Source organism: Brachycentrus maculatus, unplaced genomic scaffold, assembly GCF_059751285.1.
Source record: "Brachycentrus maculatus isolate JH-2025_06_01 unplaced genomic scaffold, ASM5975128v1 h1tg000077l, whole genome shotgun sequence".
Classification (NCBI taxonomy): domain Eukaryota; kingdom Metazoa; phylum Arthropoda; class Insecta; order Trichoptera; family Brachycentridae; genus Brachycentrus; species Brachycentrus maculatus.
The window spans coordinates 840,081-860,463 of NW_028280831.1; the positions used below are offsets into that span (position 1 = coordinate 840,081).

Sequence of the window (20,383 nt, forward strand, 5' to 3'; positions counted from 1 at the left end):
TCTTTCTCTTCAGATAACCTTAAATTCGGCGAGTATAATATATTTTAAAGTAATTTTTCACATTTCCCCCTGGTCTTTAGTGTGATCCCCACTAAGCGCAAAGCCCTGTGCACACACACCCGTCGTATACTTTTTATGATGGCCTCAGTCGAACCCGATGATTATATTATGAATATTTTACAATATGGTATGTAAATCCGTATTTTGAGTTAGTGAAACTCCAGCTTTATAAAACAAGTATGGACATGTTAGCAATCTATAGTACAATATGATGGTTGTCCTCGTTACCTTGAACGGTACATCCCTTATGATGGCCTCAGATTGTACCCGATGATTATATGATAATTATTATACATTATAGTAAGAGGATTTGTCCACCTCCTTAGTTTAATTGCCTAGCACGCTCACCTACTATACTGGAGGTCCAGGGTTCGATTCCCGGGAAGGAGAATTTTTCCTCTCTAATATTTTATGTAGTAACACAAGGACTGGTACCTAAAGTGGAGGGCTGATCACCTTTCCTTCGTGTGTTAACGATCAAGATAAAACTGCTTTCACATGATGCAGTGTCTCATGCACCATCCATCGGGTGCAATTAGGTGTTTGAAGAAGAAGATGCTATGAATAATCATATTTTGAATTGGTGATAATCCAGCTTTAAAAAACTAGTGTAGGTTTGAAATTCTTAGTTACGATACAATGGTCGTCCTCGCGTTACCTTACTATATAATAATAATAACAAAACCCTTATCCGCACCCCAATGGTGCATAAGGCACTGCTTCATATAAACGCAGTGATAAATTTACTATATAGACGATAATAAATAATTAAAAACATAAATAATATTGTGGTATGAAAATCCGTATTTTAAGTTTGTGGAAAATCCAGCTTTATAAAACAAGTGGAGGTTTGAAATTCTAAGAAACGACACGATAGTCGTCCTCGTTACCTTACTATATAGATGAAAATAAATAAATAAAAACATATATTATGGTACGAAAATTCGTATTTTGACCTGGTGAAAATACAACTTTTTAAAAGCGTGGGTTTGCAATCTTCAGTTAGGATGGTTGTCCTCGTTACCTTGATGGGCGAGCCCACGGCGCTGTACTGGTGGTGGTGCTGCTGCTGCTGCGGCGGGGCGGGCTGCGGCGGCGCCGGCTGGGCGGGCTGCGCGGCCTCGCGACGCGCCGCCTGCGCCGCGGCGGCCATGTGCTGCTGCACGGCCACGTGGGCCTCCAGGTACGCGGTCTTCTGCGCCTCCGTCATCTTCTCCATGTTCACTGTGCCGTCCTGCGAGAGAAAAACACCATATACAGCCACTTCGCAATAAATCGGCATTGCCAAGATCCCCATGTCGTTAGCTTTGATGAACATCTTCTAGACTCCTCCAATCTCAAGCAGTTACCTTCTACCAATTTAAAAATATTAATGATAGAATAATGGAGTGCCCTAATAACGCATTATCGATCAAGTTAAGAAAGGTGTGTTGAGATGGTTTGGACATGTAGAACGAATGAGTGATGAAAGAACGGTTAAACAAATTTATGAGGTGAATGTAATTGAAAAAAGGAGCAAATGAAGACCGAGGAAAACTTGGCACGATCAAGTATGCCAAATACTTGAAAGTGGTCAGGTTAGGAGTCGAAACAATCGGCGGGTATGTATGAGGAGATGCATGAACGTGGAAGAGGCCAAGACTGTTTGCAAGGACAGAGTGGAGTGGCGTTCTATTCTCTCTGCCTACCCCTGCGGGGAAGCGGCGTAATGGTTAGTTAGTTAGTTTAGGAAGGCACAAATACTTTATGAATTAGGTAGGTAGTTTTAAATAAAAATTCTCATAAACATGTAACTAGAAATGAGGATAGAAAAAGACAGAATAAAAAAAAAAGAATCGGAAAACTGCATTATGTGTAAGGGTTTGAAAATGTATGAAATGTTTATTGTAAGAAAATGTAAGTACGGATCTTCTTCTTCAAACCCTCATCCACACCCGATGGTGCATAAGGTACTGCAACATATAAACGCAGTGTTATCTTGATCGTTAACACAGGAAGAAAAGGCGATCAGCCCTCCGCTTCAGGTACCAGTCCAGAGTTATAGTAAATAAATATTAAAGTGAAAAATCACTTATAACTATTTGACCCCCCCCCCTGGAAATCGAACCTGGGACCTCCAGTACGGTAGCCGAGCGTGCAGACAATTAAACTATGGAAATACATATGATGTTATATTAAGTGTAAATGTTAGTTTTTATATTAAATGTAATATGAGCTAACTTAAGAAATAAATTTAAAAAACACATCTTCCTTCTATCTTGTTCCTGATAATTAGCTGAAGTACTCTATAGGCGCTTCAGTATTTCAAAAAATAAATCTTTATATTACTGTATTCTATGGACTTTAAGACGCACTTATCCAATCAAAAAATTGCTTACAAAATTCAGGTGCATCTTCTTACACTCGAAATTAATACAAAAAAATGTCCGGTGTTTTTAAAATAAATGCATTTTAAATGGCCATATATTGACCTAAAAACCTATCTCTATCTGTCATCATTGTATTGATGGGAATGTTACAATTAAAAAAAATGTAGTTTACCACACAACACCCGTACATTTGTTGTACACAAAACCACACTACAATTGTATAATACGACGTTTTTTAAAGCGAACACCCCGTACTCCAAAAAGAATTCCACGAGAGCCTCAATTTTTTTAAATTATGTTTTTAGTCTGGCTTTGCAATTTAATAATGAAGATATTAAAATTTTTATGAATAAAATACACATGGTCCGTAAAATAGGTAAATTAACTAGCACCTTATTTAGTTTTCAGAAATTTGAGTAATTTCTCACTTTAGAAACAATTAAAAAAAATCTAGATATTAATATTATTTTTATAATTATTTATTTTAATTTTATAATTATTCTACCAACGCAACGATGAAAAAAGTCCGATTCACTTATTTAAATGATAGCACTAATACTTTTACTTATTTTGTTTAAAGACTGTGAAAAGGGTTGTTGAATAAATTATATATTAATGAAATACTTTATAAATAAAGGACGATAATGTTATTTAGATTATGAAAATTCATGTTATTATACTAGAAAACATCTTGCAGACTCGTTTACATATTTATTTTTTAAAAGCTTATTTTTCGAGGACAGCAATGCGTTTACGAGTATATTGTGTATTATAAATGTACGTACTAATGAAATTTCTATTAGGTTTCGATGATTTCGAGATGGCTTTCAATGTTACCGATTTTTATAAGCTCTTGTGAACTAACCGGCTGGCTTGTTCACAACTAGGTATATCTAGGTATGTCTAAATTACTGTCAAAAACAAACCAGTCTGATCATCCCTCCCCACTAGTTTCCTTCGGGGCGCGAAGGTGTCAGGCGGGGGTGGGTGGAGAGGGCCCGAGGGGCGGGGGACGTCATCCACCGCTGGAGTGCATTCAACCCGAGGCGAAAGTGAAAATCCGATATCCGACCAAACTCATTGCAACTTCCATAGTCGACCACGTGACCGAACCTCTAGGCAACCAAATCTCGTGTCACTGAGCAAAAATTCACCGATCGCTATCCCCAGAACGCACAATAGATTTTCTCACTTTTACTAAGTGTCCGGGGACTTGACTCCAAACTTAACTGGTCGTAGATCAAGCTTAATTTTGAGTAACTGGAGAAAATGCGCATGCTTTGGCACACACGCACACGGATACATTATATTCCTACGCACAGACCTACGCGTATTTCCACGATGCGTGCGCGATCGTATCGGCTCGCGTGTGGAAAGCATTCCTGTACACTTGATTGTCAAAAGGGTGAGAATAAACCATACACCTCACCTTAATCACGATCCTAATGAAATCGTCATTTTTATATAGTACGGATATTATTAAACGCGAGTTTTGGTAGTCTGGAACTAACACGCAGGTTGGTGACTGTCGGAAAGCTTGGGGCAGTATAGTTTTGGCGTAAGGGAGGCCACTCACCCCACGAAAGTAAAGACGCTCGCATGGGGGAGGATGCTATTATCATATATGAATATGCAAGAGTTATCCGTTGTGTATGCTAATATTGTCAGTGCGTTGCTACGCACTCATTACTCATGCGCTCCTGTATTTTACCGTTTTCAAACATTCAATAATAGGAGTATATATATATAAATACACATTTAATTGAGCTAAAATATATATTAACCTTTTATTGTCAACTGAAAAATAATATTTAACTTGGAAAAATTAAGTATACTATAATTAATGTATAAAAACACTTTTATTTACGTGAATTCTAGGATTTCGATGCTTAAATTATACTGATTATTAAAATTAAATTATTGAAAATTTATTTACATTACTTTTATCCTGATTAAAAATGTAGGATATAAAATATTTTTTATTTTTATTAAATCTAAATCTTCTTGAAGTAAATGAAAAATGTACATAGCACAATGCTTCCTCATTTAACGTATTCATATATATTTTAATAATCACGGCACATAATTTGTAAAACAATTTATTCACTATGAGAAAAGAAGAAAATAATGGGCACAAAAACATTATAATTTGATTTAATTTTACAAAGCTGATATCTTCCACAATCTGTGTAATAATTCACACTTAAAGGCAAACCACGCAGACATCATGTCTTAATACACAATTAAAAACGAAATTTTCCATATGTGAATCTGACGCAAACCTATCACAAGACACAGCAATTCCACACGAAAAACTTACCCAATAATAATGCATCGTGTATGGCGTATATTATCTCGGGAAACGCACTACCGACTTCCACGCACACCGACGCTCACGGGTCAACTTAAAATAATGAAATCACGGTACACGGAAGGTATTCGCTACCCGGAGAGCAGGAGTAGCGCGGTGGTTATCGCGCCGGCCGCAAGGGAAAAGCTTTCCTCACTGCACCGTAGTGCCAGCCGGCCGCGCGGGGAGGGTCGGGGCTCGCGGGACGCAGGACGGATCGGCTGCACCCCCTTGCACCTCTGCGCCCCCGATACAGAAAACGACGGAGGGGCGACGAGAAAGGCTTTTCCAAGTATGTATTACTTGTTCCGTATAATACGGACATGTATTTTTTCGATAACATATTTATTTTACGACTCTAGCTAATTTAATCTACTCGTAATCCTGCTATTTTTTGCGACTTATACTTAAATAACGTAAAACATATGTAAAATAAAAAAATATCAATTTGGCATATTCTTTACAATCAAGCCAGAATAATTATCAAGTAAAGTAATTACTGAGATTACTTGAAAAACATATTATTATTGATTTGGCATTAACTTCTTAGACATATTATTGATCATTAAAAATTAAACATTTGTAGTAAACCACTTTTTGGGTTTATTTCATTTTACACGACTTGCTTAAAAAACTACAAATGTGTTCATCGACAGATGATTACAAAAATTGTTTTGAAACTTGTTTTCATAGTAAAATAAAACTTAATAAGTGGAATAATACAAGTGTTTGATTTTTAATAATTTACTTGAAAAACTGTCAAGATTGTAAAAAACGTACCGTTTTAAATATAATTGATTTTTTTACGTTTAAATGTTATTTAGTGATGAGCCTGAATCGTATTATTTATTTTCGAATGTATATTATTAATTTTTCATAATTTTGAAATAAACGTATTTTTTCAGATTAAGTGCATGGTTTTTATCGTGAAATAATAAAATGTTATGTTTCTTATAAAATATTTACCAATTAATTGATCGTCTAATATTTCGAACAGTTTGAAAACGCAAATTGCATCAGTGATGGTAGATTCATCGGTATGACACAGACAGGCAGTGGTAAAAGTGAAAAGGGACGCGAGGGAGGCAAACGGAGGGTTGTGGAGATCGATAAAACTTTCTCTTTTACCGGTGTATGCGAGCTGACGCCGTCTGCTTGCGGGATATACCTTTGTTTGGGCCAGCCGAGCTACAATCTGCAGACACCTAGCAAACGTACGAGGAAAACGTGTAGTCCAGAACTAGCTGTGCAACGCTCTTTTTGTCAATATGGCAGTTTTGCAGGCGATTTGTCAGGAAAATTATTCGATTTGAGAAAGCGTCTGAAAAGATAGATTCAGGGGAAAATTTATGACGAATTCTAGGCACGATTCATCTGAACATGTACGTTTTTCACAACAAAGGTTCGTGTAGAATATGAAATTGAAATTATAAAGAGTAATATTTTATAACATTTTTTTAATTCCTAAAATATTTCCATAGTCCTTACAATACATGTTTATTATTTATATTACCTTATTTCAAACGTATTGTTAAATATTTTGAGAAATCATACTAAAAAAATGACATATTTTGTGAAATAAATTTTAATTGAATTAATTTCAATCACAATCATAGTACAATAAAAAAATCAATTATCATTTTTAGTCAAAATATTTTAGCAATGAATAAATAATTTAACGATATCCCCAATTATTTATTTTTAAAAACCAATGCAAAGATTTGACATTGTTCCTAACATTTACTAAATATATCGATCCCGGAAACATATGAAACAGTTTTATTACAGTTTATATCATATATAATATTACTATATAAACACGTAAGTATATTTAAATATCAATATTGTTTTATATTGAAAACGGTGCATTTTCCTTCGGTTTATTGTAGATCCCCCTCGGGTATATTCCTGCGAAGGTCAGGGGCGAGGGGGTAGTGGAGAGGCCTTATTGGAATGTCAGTGCGAGGGGGGCAGGTAGCGGGGAGCGACGAGCGGGGAGGGCGGTTAGTGCGTGAAACTCCCGCCACGGTAAAGCGACACTACGAGCACCAGCGGCCATTTTGTTCACAAACTTCCCGTGAAAATAATATATATATATATATATATATATATATATATATATATATATATATATATATATATATATATATATATATATATATATATCTACTATATGTAACATATAACAAATAAAAAATAAGTCAACTGAATGAAGACGTATTTTTACATTTTTTATAGCTTTATACATTAAAAGAACAACAATATGGATTTCTGGGCTTTTACAGGACTTACGACAAGTCATAGGCTGGTCAGATGATCACTTTACATACGTATAACATTCACCAATTACACCAATGATTAACAACCACACTACTCAACTTTTAGGAACTTCGAGTTATATTCATCAATTTCGTGACCTGGTACATGTGAGTTCACAACAATCATCTATGCTGAGATGTCAATAATATAAAAAATAACTCCTAAGTGGAGATAATCCCGATTTATGAACAAGTATTTGGACACACTCAAAATGTTGTGAAGATGTATTATATGTTTATTATTTATATTAGATGAAGAATCATTTCACCCTGTGGCGTTTCCTCCCCCACCTCCTGTCCCCAAGAGCCCTACTCCAACGAGTAGTAGCCTGTTTGCCCCCACGGTTCAATTCACGAATTTTCCATGAATGAAAGTGTATTTTTACAACGTTTTCCTTTTAAAGCCCAGTTGTTTTTTCATTTTAATAAAAATACCAAAAAATAAACAAAGAAGAAAGTCATATTATTTATTGGCATTAACTATGTGGAATCACATATTGATTTTTGAAAATTAAACACTTGTATTTGACTTCTAATTGAGTTTTATCTCACACGAATAGTTTTGAAAACTACATTTATTTTCATCGACAGATGATCGCAAAAACTATTTCATTTGAACAAGTTATCATTATTCTTCTTTATTAAGAATGAAAGGAGATAAAAGAATCACAATGGGAATATTATTAAATGTGGACTTAATTTAAATTTATTTATTTTTTTGATTATGTGAATTTATAAATTGCTTTAATTATTACTATTTTAAGATTATCTAAATGTAGACCAGTTTCTTTACATGTAATATTTCTATGCCCTTTGATTTATCAAAATTATAGTCTTCAGATATAAGGCGATTGGAAAATTAAGATTCTTTAAGGACATTAGAAGTTTTTTAATTCTGATTTCAAATTTATTTAATAATTTGATAATTTCAAATTTATATATTTTCTTGTTATTTTAGCAGTGAAGTTGAATAAACAAATTTTTCTGTTATTCTTCTGAGACAAAATTATTATTACCTGTTGGTTAAAATTTTGTCACTTCAGAAACTCGGGAGACGTGGATCTCAGCTATCCTTCCATCTTGGAGGTTTTTGAGATCCACCATGGATTTCACACGAATCTATATATTGACCATCTTGCGCATGTGGATTTTCACTTTTTCTTTCTTTCCCTGTTTGAGCATAACCAGCACGTTGCAAGGATTAGTATTTTTTTGTTGCAATCATATTCCTTAAGGCATATGTATTATTTAGTAATGTTTCAGCCAGAGTGTTCAACCCCACAGTATCTTTTTACAGAAAATATTATTAGAACTATCTAATAATATCAATAAAACGAATAAAAAATCCCCCAATTTTTCCTCCCTGTGGTCATGACAACGGTCACTGCTGTAAACAGCTTGTAAATTTCTCTAGGGAAATGAAAACGAGCTTTGAGTAGAAAAACTTATTTTACAGGAAATGTAAAAATACATATCTTTTTAGGTTCATTGTGGTGTTTTTATTTGTATTATAAACGTAGTAACTTGTGCTCTTCAATTCATTTTTATCATACTTACACATAATTACATATAGAGTTTTCCCGTGTCGAAGGCACATTTTACAATATTTATTCATTAAAGTATATGAAAAAAAATTGTTCATAACATGCGGTCAAAAACACATGGTCGAACACGATCTATTTCAGATCTACCCATCTCTATCATCCAATTATCAATAGCTCTTTTACACTTACCTATGTAATTTCGATTTTTAATAACTTATAGACATAAGTATATAGTTTTTTCCACGTTTATTTCATTTGAACAGTGACCGGGTTTTGTCTTTACCGACAACGCCAGACAAGTGAGAGGCCAGATAAAATTATATATCATTTTATTTTATGTAAAATCAATGTTATGTACACAACGAGGCAGGCGTTGAACACAATGAATTCATATAATTTTTCTTACAAAATAAATTTAAATTTAATTGAATTGATGTATTACAATAATAATTACAAAACACTACTTAAATTCATTCAATACCCACATTACAAAAAATTGCACAAATTCATTTGTATGTTCTAGTAAGGGATTTAATAAGTATGATTTTATGTAATTTGAATATTTAATAAAATTTTATACATAATAATATTTTATAAGTATGGGTGTTTATTTGTGACGTAGGTTATTATGATAATTCATCATAATACCTGAAATTGCATCACATACTAATGTATGTGATGCAATTTCAGGTGGTGACTTTTCTTTTCCATTAGGAAGCATTTTGAACAACTTTATTGAATAATATTATAAATTATTTTGACCAAATGAGGTAATATTTTACGCATTGTTTGATGTATTTGATATATATTATTTTTCAAATCTATTTTGTGATTTGGATTTTAAAGTTCCGTGTACGTTTCCATAAAATGTGTTAATTGTGATTTGTAAGCTTTGCTGAGATAAACTTTCTTTGTTATATGAGAGTAATTATTAAATGCACGTATAAGGATTGTTAAGGCATATTATAATGCTTGTATACCTATATTATATTAAATTAATTCATATTTTTTTGTACTAAGAAGTGTTTTTATTTAGAAATGTCATTTGTTACTGAGCAGTCGCGTGAAGCCATAAGAGCTTTATAGATAACTCATTTAGACGCGCCGCATATGTTTTATGAGAGTCGAAATGCAGAAAATTGTTCGTTCGGTCGGTGGCGTCGGATCAATAGTGGCTAGGAATGATTTCCCCTCCCTCTCTACACACAACCCCCTCCCCCCCTCCTCACGTTGCTCCGAGTAACCTGTCCTAGCCCCACCCCTTCGTCCGTCTGACGACACTAATGTGCGAATATATTTAGTAATTACGCGTTATTTGTCGCGAGCTTTCAAGAAATATTATGGTATTTCCGCAGCTTTTTTTAATTTTATTTTTTGCGAAAGATTTTGACGAAAACAAGTTAGTTTAATGAATTAAGAACTTCACATAAAGTTTTTTCCACGTTTATTTTATTTGAACAGTGACCAGGTTTTGTCTTTACCGACAACACCAGACTGGCGAGAGGCTAGACAAAATTATGTCATTTTAATGAATTTCATTAAAAATATAAAATTTAATGTTATGTACACAACAAGGCAGGCTTTGAAAACAATTGATTTATTTAATTTTTCTTACAAAATGAATTTAAATTCACACAATAACATGCAATACAAAAGAAAAAATACCACAAACTAAATAAAAATACTTAAATTCATTCATGAGTTCTGATTAGGGATTCAAGTGTGATTTTATGTAATTTTAATATAGAAATGGAATTTTTATATGTAAATTTAAATAATATATGGGTGTTTATGTGTGACGTAAGTTATAACGAATTAGTATGTTATGCAATTTGAGAAGGCGATGACTTCTCTCTCTCTCTCTCTCTCTCTCTCTCTTTCTAGCCCTTATCCGCAGACAACGGTACATAGGGCACTGCATCGTATAGCAATAGTGTTATCTTGATCGTAAAATATATAATCATCAGCCCTGCGATTCAGGTACTAGTCGATGGTGGTATTAAATAAATCGTCGAATAAAAAATCCCTTCATTTTTTGACCCCCCCTGGGAACCTTCATCGCCTTCATAGCCTGACATGCTGACCACTACACTACGTAGAGATTCAAATATAACATTATAGGCCGACCATGTTTTAATGAAATACGCAGAAGAACTCAAGTAGTGGATGCTACCCAACGAATAGGCACACTCAAGTGGCAATGGGCAGGACATATCTGTCGAAGAGACGACGGTCGATGGGGAAGAAAGGTATTGAAATGGCGCCCAAGAACTGGCAAACGAAGCATCGGCCGACCCCCTACAAGATGGACTGACGATATAAGAAGAATAGCGGGAGTGACCTGGATGCGGAAGGCGGAGGATCGAAGAGGATGGAGACTCATGCGGGAGGCCTACGTTCAACAGTGGATGGACACAGGCTGATGATGATGATGATGTTTTAATAGAAAAAAGGATATTTGATAAGTAACGAACGGTTTGGGCGATGCAAATCTTGTTTAGAGTGTGACCTCGTAATTCGGTTCGAAACAGTGTCTCCTTTCGTTTCCTTGGGGCCCTTGTGAAAAGTTTTCGGGCACCTGGTAATCGTCAAACTTTTGTTATCAATGACAAACGAAAATCATGAAAATTCTCTTTTGGACTGAGTTGAGAAAATTTTGTCCCAAGCGGCCTTTTTATTCACTGACAACCATATTCTTCTTCATCTTTTGTTGAGATGTCGAAAATGTGAAGATATAGAAAAAAATCAATTTTTAAAAACAATTAACCTTTTGGCACATGCTGTTTTTTAGTCCACGCCTACGATATATTTCTTTTTTTCTGACATTTTTAATGAAGTATGTACATTCAATTTTAAGCTTAAAAGGGTTACGTTAAAGGTTACGTTACGTTGTTCGTAGTAAACAAACAGCCTTAGTGGTGGGAGGAAACAGATGTTCCACCCACGTAGATTCCAAGTGCCAGGGGGCTACGGGCGGTACAAGCAGGGTATTACGTGTTCATTGAAGATAAGAAACACAACACAAAAACAAACAAAAAAATGTTTGATTTTCGGAATACATTTGGAAAAATATAATTAAATTATTATAAATAAGTTTATTTAACTAAAATATAGAAATATCAACATTGATTAAGAAGAATATGGAAGTCTAGGCATTTACAGGGCTTACGACCTGTCATTGCTTCGTTGAAGTGATCACTATATACACTGCGCAACATTTACCATTCTACCCAAAGTATATAACTGCTTCAATTGACATGCGACATCTATCCTTGTAATAAGTATTTTTTTAATATAGAAGAAACTTCCATGAAATAATAGTTTTTCTCGAATTATTTTACACATTTGTAGACACGTAAAAACATATGCTGATTAAATTTTATTAAACTTATTTTTGGGAAAAGTTTTTGAGTACAAATCTTTGTTCATTGAACAGGGATTTAGACAAAATCAAATATTGTATATAACTGGTCTGTTTCTACGCAATTGAAAGCCTCAAATAACAAATTTTTTGTTTTTGTGATGCCAACACGTTTTTTAATTTTTTATTTAAGTTTTACTAAGTAAATACCAGTATTTCTTAAAATTTTCAAACACCAAACAAAATGATGCGGAATGCATCGAAACACGTGTCACAGTAGATTTTAAGAAGCAGTGGTATTTACTGAGTAAAACTTAAATTAAAATGGATAGGTTTTACCACAAAGTGACTGCCGAATCAAATAATGACGTATTTTTACATATATTTAAAAAAATATTTGTTTTTCTATTATTTTAAATACTACTATTGTACATAATTTCAGGAAACCATCACCTCCTTTCAATTATACAATGTGTTCTATAGGTTGACTATCAACGAAAGCATGGTAATATGGAGCCTTAAGTACTATTGAAACAACCCCATGTATGTTTAGCGATTCAGTTACCATAAAATACGCAGTCTACGACTATTTTTTGTTCAGGTTAAATCCGTCAATTTTCTTTGCCGCTTGGGGATCCCCCTAACCGTTAAATGTTATAATAAAGCAAAGAAGAAGGGGTAAGAATGTCTTTATATTGTGTAATTAAAAAAAAATAGGAAAACTACCGCATTCCTAAATGTGACCCACCTCACTGGTCCTAAGGGTAGAAAACTGGGGATGTTTTTTAGGCTTTTTGTTAAACTTACAACTTTTAACATGTTTTTGAAATACAGTCTTAAATAGGACATTTAACCCTCTCCTACACTACGCCTTTATAAGTTTAAAGTGCCATCAAATTGTAAAAAAAGTACGTATCTTACAAATTTGTTTACAGTAAAAGACTTGCTTGATTGTTTAAAATAGTTCTACAAAAAAACGAACGTGGAAAGAAAACTCGTTTGCAAACGTTGCGTTGTAACGATGAACTATTATGCCCATGGTGTTTTCGGATTTCCATTCACGCATATAAAATCTGTTTGTTTCTAATGTATTTATCATTTGCTAAATAAAATGAAACATTTTTCATATTCATTGCACTGTTTCGTCGTATTGGAATTAAGAAATGCATTTTATTTTACCTGTTCGTGTATTATCATTTATTTACATCATCATCAATATGTTACAATCCAATATAATACCACACGAAATTTAAATAAGCCTTACGTGAGGCCCTTATGAAATTCTTAAATATTTATTTTTAAAAGTAAAATATTTTGCTTATTATCTTATTAATTACCTGCTTAAATTCCACATCAAATAAATAATGGCAAAAAAGGTTTTTTTTAAATACGAGAGGGTTAATTTAAAACTGCAAAAACATACCTGGAAATTGATGGTAGAAGTGACGACTCGCATGGATTCTGCGTAGTTCCTGAGTACGGAGTCTGTGCTGAGACAGTTCTGCCTCCACTCGTACAGCTGTTCCAGTCTTGTGACACATCGCTCGCAGATCTTTTTCGGCAAGAAGTCATCTTTTGAGATCTAAACAAGAGGGGAAGAGAAAATAAAGTAACTTCTCTTGTAACAAACATTGTTTTAAACAACTTTATTTTTGGTACTACTTTTCCCACTAGTTTCGACAAATATGTGTCGGGTTGGGGTCCCGTGGTTAGTGTCGCGGACTCTTAAGTCAGAGTTTCTCGGTTCGAACCCACTCTACCACAATTTGATACCTATTTTCTAATAATGAGCCGCTTAGGCTCACAGAAATAGTATGAAATTGAAATATTGTAAATAATAAAAAAAATATATTTCTCTATTAAATAAAATTAAAAAATATATTAAATGTATATTTTTTAATTCGAGGATGGATAATACCTATGTAAAGAAGCAAATAGTAAGTTATATTTTATTAGTAATTTTATTTTTATACGTACCAGTTTACAGGTGGTCTGACGATTTAGTTTTTTTTTGGTTTTAAAAATATTTTCTTCGTTAGGTATTAATGGTTTTAACTAACTAACTAACTTTAATTGTTTTTAATACATAAACAATACCTATTCAAATCAAAATTTCATATTGCCTGAATTTTTGGATGTTTTATATATGGAGTATTTTAATAACCGTTTTCGAATCTTAGTCGGAGAACCTGACAGATGAAACTGCCATCGGTTAAGAGCTTTGTAAAGTAAATAACTTTCGCATTTATACATGATATATTATATGTAAAATGTCCTTTTTAACTAATTTTCACCCAAATTTCTCTATTTATTTATAACCCTTAATATTAAACTATCTCCACAATCTTCGCACAAAACGATTAATAAAATAATTTTCACCCTCTTTGTTGAACTTTAAATTAATTCCTTTGAAGCGTTTTTATAATGCTCTATCAAAAAATGTTGACTTAATTTGAAAGCCGAATTTATATGAAATATTTCTACATCTCTAAATTCATTTCAAAACGTTTTCAAAGACGCATGTCAGAATTACCCCACTTCTTTGCAATCAAAATACCAGACATTTTTGATACAAAAAATTGTAAACGTTTATTTTACAATTTTAAAGAGAACATACTTTATATCAAGAAATATTAATAATCCAGAAGGTGAAATGTACTTAACTTAAAACAGAGAAGTATTCATAGTTAGGTACTCACCTACTCGGTGGTATAAAGGGGTGGATAATTAAGTAAGGTTTGAAGTGAGAAGTAATGGAGCTGTGGAGTTTTTATTATAATGATTATTTCTAGGAATAAGGAAAATATTTAAAATAAGGCATTTACATAGTTTATTTCGTTATTAAATAATTTTTTTAAATTTGAATACATTTACATATCTGTATTATTATGAATATTTTGCTGTATTCAGTTTAGTACATATCTCTAAAGATGACAAGATGCTTTGGAAAAAAAGTACCTACCAAAGATTAGTTGAAAACAAAATTTGAGATTTAAAATTTTAAAAAATAAACCTGTATTGCAATTCGCCACTAGAACAAGAAGCAATATTAAAATTGAAGAGAATGTTTTTTTTCTAACTTCGTATTCGGGAAGAAAAAAATACAATTGTTCGAAAGAGCAACAGTTTTGTAGTAAACTAAAAAATACATATTTTATCATTTTAATATAATATACATTATAATTAGTGATTTTAATCAATTGGTCTAGGGAAAGTATATCACGGGTATTTTACAAAGTATAATACGTTTACTAAAAAAAATTTTTATTTACTCTCAAACCAGTCGATTTATGTCGATCCATTGCTTGTGGGATTTTTAAGCAATTTTTATAGGTAGATTTGGTCACAAACATATTTAATTTACATATATGTTTTAAAATGTTGATATAAGTTTTATTCTTTATAAGTTTATTCATATGCGCGTAATTCGCGAGTGTAAAATTTAAATTATAGTATTAAAGTTTCCATTTTGATTGAAATGTGTCAGTTGTATACTGGTTTTATAAAATATTTTTTTTTTTTTAAAAAAATATCGATATTTCAATTTGATACTATTTTATGGTAAGCCTAAGTGGCTCGTATTGATCTATCAACATAGATGGAGAAGAATATGGAAGTTTGAATATTTACAGGGCTTACGACCTTTCATTTTCTGTCTGATTTAAATGATCATTTTATACAAGTGTAGCATTCACCTATGATTACTACCACACTACTCAAATTTCGGAGCTTATATATATCCTTTAATTGGCAAGTTATTTTACATGCTTACATTTTACATGAGTTCTTGACAGCGTCTGTGGTTGAGATGAGTAAGATTTTAATAAGCAGAGACCTCTATGAAATGTTTTTAAGATTCTTCACGAATTATTTTATCAAACACTAGGAGACGCCTGAAAATATTAAATTGTTAAATTATATTAAATTAAAAATATTAAATTATATTAAATTGTATTTAATCTGCATATCACCAATTTGTATTATTTTAATAATTATTATTTTATATTATATTTATTTACCAGACAAACCCAGATTTGTGATCAAATATTAGGACACACTTTAAATATTATACGTGCTTGTGTCACAAATATTTTGGCGGAGTGGGTCCAGGAGCCCATGCAAACCGACTCCTAAATGAATTAATTTAGTATTTTTTATTGTGATTCATAATGAGATTTGAAATATTCTTTATTAAATAACCCTGAAATAGCTATGTGGGGCATTCGAGGCATCGGGGGTCAGCGAACTGCGCCAGACTGATAGTGGCACCCCCTCGGTGATAACGCAAGGGTGCCCCCCTAGCGTTGTGCAGGAGCGGTGCGGCGGGCAGGCGTCACCCCTTCTCGCTTCTGCTCCCCGGGCACATGTGCTCGGCCTCCCCCCCTTTGTAAAATCAACGTGGAACTTCTACTACGCACGAATCATTTCGCGCGAGTTTTCTACCGATTTGACCGTTGTCATGGAGATACTATGGGAAAAATAATTGCTCATAAATTGGCTCCCCGAGCCATATATAACAGAGGAATAATGATAATTATATGAAAATATGAACTAACTTTTTCTTCTTCTAACTCTTATCTGCGCCCAGTGGTGCATAGGGCACTGCATCGTATTGACGTAATGTTATCTTGATTGTTACTTACATGAAGGTAAGGTGTAAAGTCCAGGGTAATGTTGAATAAATATTACAATGTATAATCATTTATATTTATTTTCACCCCCCCCCTGGGAATCGAACCCGGGCGTCCAGCATGGTAGCTGAACACGCTGACCATTACACCACGGAGGCGGACAACTACTAGATTAAGTTAACTCTTTCTATGTACATAAATATTTGCATACCAAGCACAAAGATCATTAATTTAATAGAGTTTATTACACATTCCGCCATTTAATAATAAAAAAATCATTATTGGAGGAATATCATTGAATAATAATATGATAACATATGATACATTATTTATTAACACTGATAATATTTTCTTATAAAATACTTCTAAAGAAGCTTTCCTCACAATAAGATATTATGCAATTTTTTGCAGATATTTAATGTTTGCGTCATCCGTACATACGTGCAGTACAACGCATTATTCATAATTCTGTGACACAAAGAAAGTACAATATAAGAGCGTTACGTGAGATAGTAGTCGAATTACACGAATACAAGATAGAGCTGGCTTACGTAAATAGCACATAGACATAAGTAAGGCTGTAGGACTCACCATGGTAGGCAGACATGACCGGATCTTGAAGAGAATCTGCCTCTGCTCCCCGTCCTTGTCGAAGATGTGCAGCCTGGGGCCGCTCTTGAGCGAGCACAGCCGGCACAGGTCCGTGAAGGCCGTGAAGTTGAGGTCCTCGGGCTCGGTCATCGCGAAACACCTAATTAGAAGGTCCAGCACGCACGAATTGTCCATAGATAGTTAGTTGCTCCCGCTACGACAACATTTGCGCGATAAACAAAGTCCGGATAGCCGTGTGCGAGTGCGATCACCAATTTGACGCGCGCATTCTGTTTCGGCCATTGGCGTGTTGACATGAGTGTCAGTAGTCGAACCGTCGGGGGTGGGGTTCGCTGGGAAGGGCGGGGGTGCGCATGCCCGCCCGCTATCGACTCGAGGGTGGCTCCCACCCGCCCGAGCGAGCGCGGTGTCCGATCGCCCCTAACTCTCCAATAGATCATTCTCTTGATCTGTTATTTATTTATTTTTATTTTATATTTTTTACTTATTTATTTTTGAACTTCTTACCTAGAAAAAAAACATTTAACCACCCTTATAATTCTTTTATAATTTCACCCCATTAATTCTTCTCCTTTCATTCTCCTTTCTGCTAAATCTATTATTTTATATCATACCCTTTTTTGAAATCTCTGAATGTTTTTTAATAGTTTTATAACATAAATGTGGAATTGTTTAATTGGCTTTTTTTAACGTAACTACTTTTGTTAATGTAATGTAATGTTTATTATTGTTAATGTAACTATTGTTTTTTTTGTATTTTTTTTATATGTAAACTGTACAATTCCCGAACAAATAAAATAAAATAAATATAGTTACATTTTTAATTACAACATAATAAAATTTCTAAACATTTATACATATTGCAAACTTATAGTTTTAGATTCGCTGTGCCTCTCTAAAAAAGAGACTGAACTCTTGTGCTTGGAGAGGGACTTACACTCAAGGCTTAATATTTTATATAATTCTTATATAAAATATATATTTTATATAATTTTTATAATAGCCTTTTTTATATTTTTGTTCAAGATTTATATGTAATGGGCATTAATTTTGTTCTTAAGAATTTTTATATCTTCTATTTTTTTAATTTCTTTAGGGAGTTTATTAAAATATTTAATTCCCAAATATTTGAAGTTTTGTTGAAATTGCTTAGTATTACATTTTGGAGTTGAAAAATCATTTAAGAATCTCGAAGATAAACTTTTTTTTTAAATTAAAATGTTTTATTTATTCATTTATTTTTTAAACTTCGTGTGCAGAAAATAAATAAGTAAATTGGCGGGCTTATTGCTAAAAAGCGATATCTTCCAGCCAACCAAAAACAGACCAGTGATATTGATAAAAACGTTTGATAGGTACCACATAAAGCTGTTTGCAATCATAGGGTAGATAGTACTTGAACATTAAAAAATATATGAATTACAAATTGACATTTAAAAAAAACATTAATTAAAAAATATGATAATAAGGGAGCAATGGAAAAAGGGAGTTTAGGGAACTCCTTCCCTTAGAGGGAAAAACTAAGGGAGGAGGTTTGATGGACAGTTAGGATTCTAATTATAAATAGTAATGTCTCTGACATTTTTTTTATTATCAGAGAATAAATTAATATAAAAAAATCACAAGACTATCGGTATGATTCTTATTGAAATGTGTAGATAAATAAGGGAGATACGAAGGTTTAAACTCAATTATATCGGGTGTTATAAAATACAAAACGAGTCTTATACAATCCTTTACAGGTTGAGTATGTTAAATTAGATATTCCCCCCGAATGATTATACCCCATTATCTGACGTCCAAGTGACTCTGAAATCTAGCTACGGCTTATGCAACACCGCTTATCATGACCCTACTCAGGCTTCAACTTTATAAGTTTTAAAGCCTATGCCTACTCCTGAGTGGATTTACTCTTTATGTTTAAAGTTACTATAATTTCATGTAATTCATGAGTGAAAATAGGCAAAAACACTCGCTATCTCACTAGAGGCATGAGTTTATACATTTCATTGATTCTATGTTAGCAGTTAAGTTACTAAGGTGTATAATTTTATGACAATCTAACTCTCTAATTCCTACTTGTCTCCCTCTCTCGGTGCCGCGAGAAAAGGGACGTAAACAAATATCGAACACGCAACCGTTCGCGCAAAGCGCTCGGTCATTTTAGTTATGCGTTTTCGGACAGTGCAAGTATTGAGTATTTTATTTTTTAATCTTACCTCCCTGCGATGCCATTTTCCATGCAAGATATTTTAAGTTAAGACTGCCAAACAGATATATTTTTTTAAATAAATTTATATCCATGGTTTTCTTATAAAGATATTGAAAGAAATGCTTTCTGCTATACACAAAATGATTCAAGGACAATTTTTAAATATACTCGTATATTTTAATACTGTCGATCTGTGAAATGCTACGGAGATTAAGTAATATTAGGGGTGATTTTAATGAGTACATTGTATCCCTTTCCATGGCAACATAATTGAATTTTAGCACAAGGTGTCTCGTTATTGATAATCCGTATATACTTATGTACCTGTATGTACAAAACAAATACCTTGCTTTCAATAAATTGTCTAAATATAGTATGGTGTCCTATATACCATAGTGAAAAAAGGAAAAAAGAAGAACAAAAATATCGATAATTGTTTATAATGCTTTAATTCCTGTTAAGAAAGAGTCTTCAAATCATAAATCTTTTTGATAATCTTTCCACAAGACTTAGTTAGATTATAATTTTCCTGAAAACATTAAATTATCTGTCGAAAAAATAATTTAAAGCTATTAAAGAAATTATTATTTAAGTAGTTTTCAGCAAAAAGATAAAGCGAAATAAAGGCGCTACTTAAATTGTAAAATCGAAGATTTTAAATGAATTCGCATATAATTTGAAAATATAAATTCTGATGTAAATGTAAACTTACATTTTAATACAATAAAACGCCTTCATTTGGTTTAAGAACAAAAAATATTATATTTATTAATGCTTTATTCTAAACACAGCACATAAATATAATAAAGTAGTAATAGTATCAATAAAAAAAGGAAAAAGGAGAGAAAAAAACGGGCATAACTTCGATATAAGGCGTAATTTTTAAAAACCAAAAATCATAAATGGAATTTATTATTATTGTCTAA

The 20,383-nt window shown here is 32.9% G+C and overlaps 1 protein-coding gene across 3 annotated transcripts in view; it reads right to left on the bottom strand.

The window, feature by feature from the left end:
• LOC148311083 (uncharacterized) overlaps nt 1-17,552 on the bottom strand; it is a 30,497-nt gene extending 12,945 nt beyond the window's left edge. For 2 of the 3 annotated variants that reach the window (XM_088257281.1, XM_088257279.1), the window contains exons 1-3: nt 17,225-17,552; nt 13,426-13,584; nt 1,085-1,294 (exon numbers count right to left, since the gene is read on the bottom strand). In XM_088257281.1, coding sequence (XP_088113407.1) covers nt 1,085-1,294; nt 13,426-13,584; nt 17,225-17,419 — 564 coding nt within the window. In that variant the 5' untranslated portion in view covers nt 17,420-17,552. Of the gene's footprint in view, nt 1-1,084; nt 1,295-4,749; nt 4,898-13,425; nt 13,585-17,224 lie in introns of those variants that run through there. The other variant, XM_088257282.1, reaches the window with a different exon arrangement.
• Between the last annotated feature and the right edge of the window lie 2,831 nt (nt 17,553-20,383).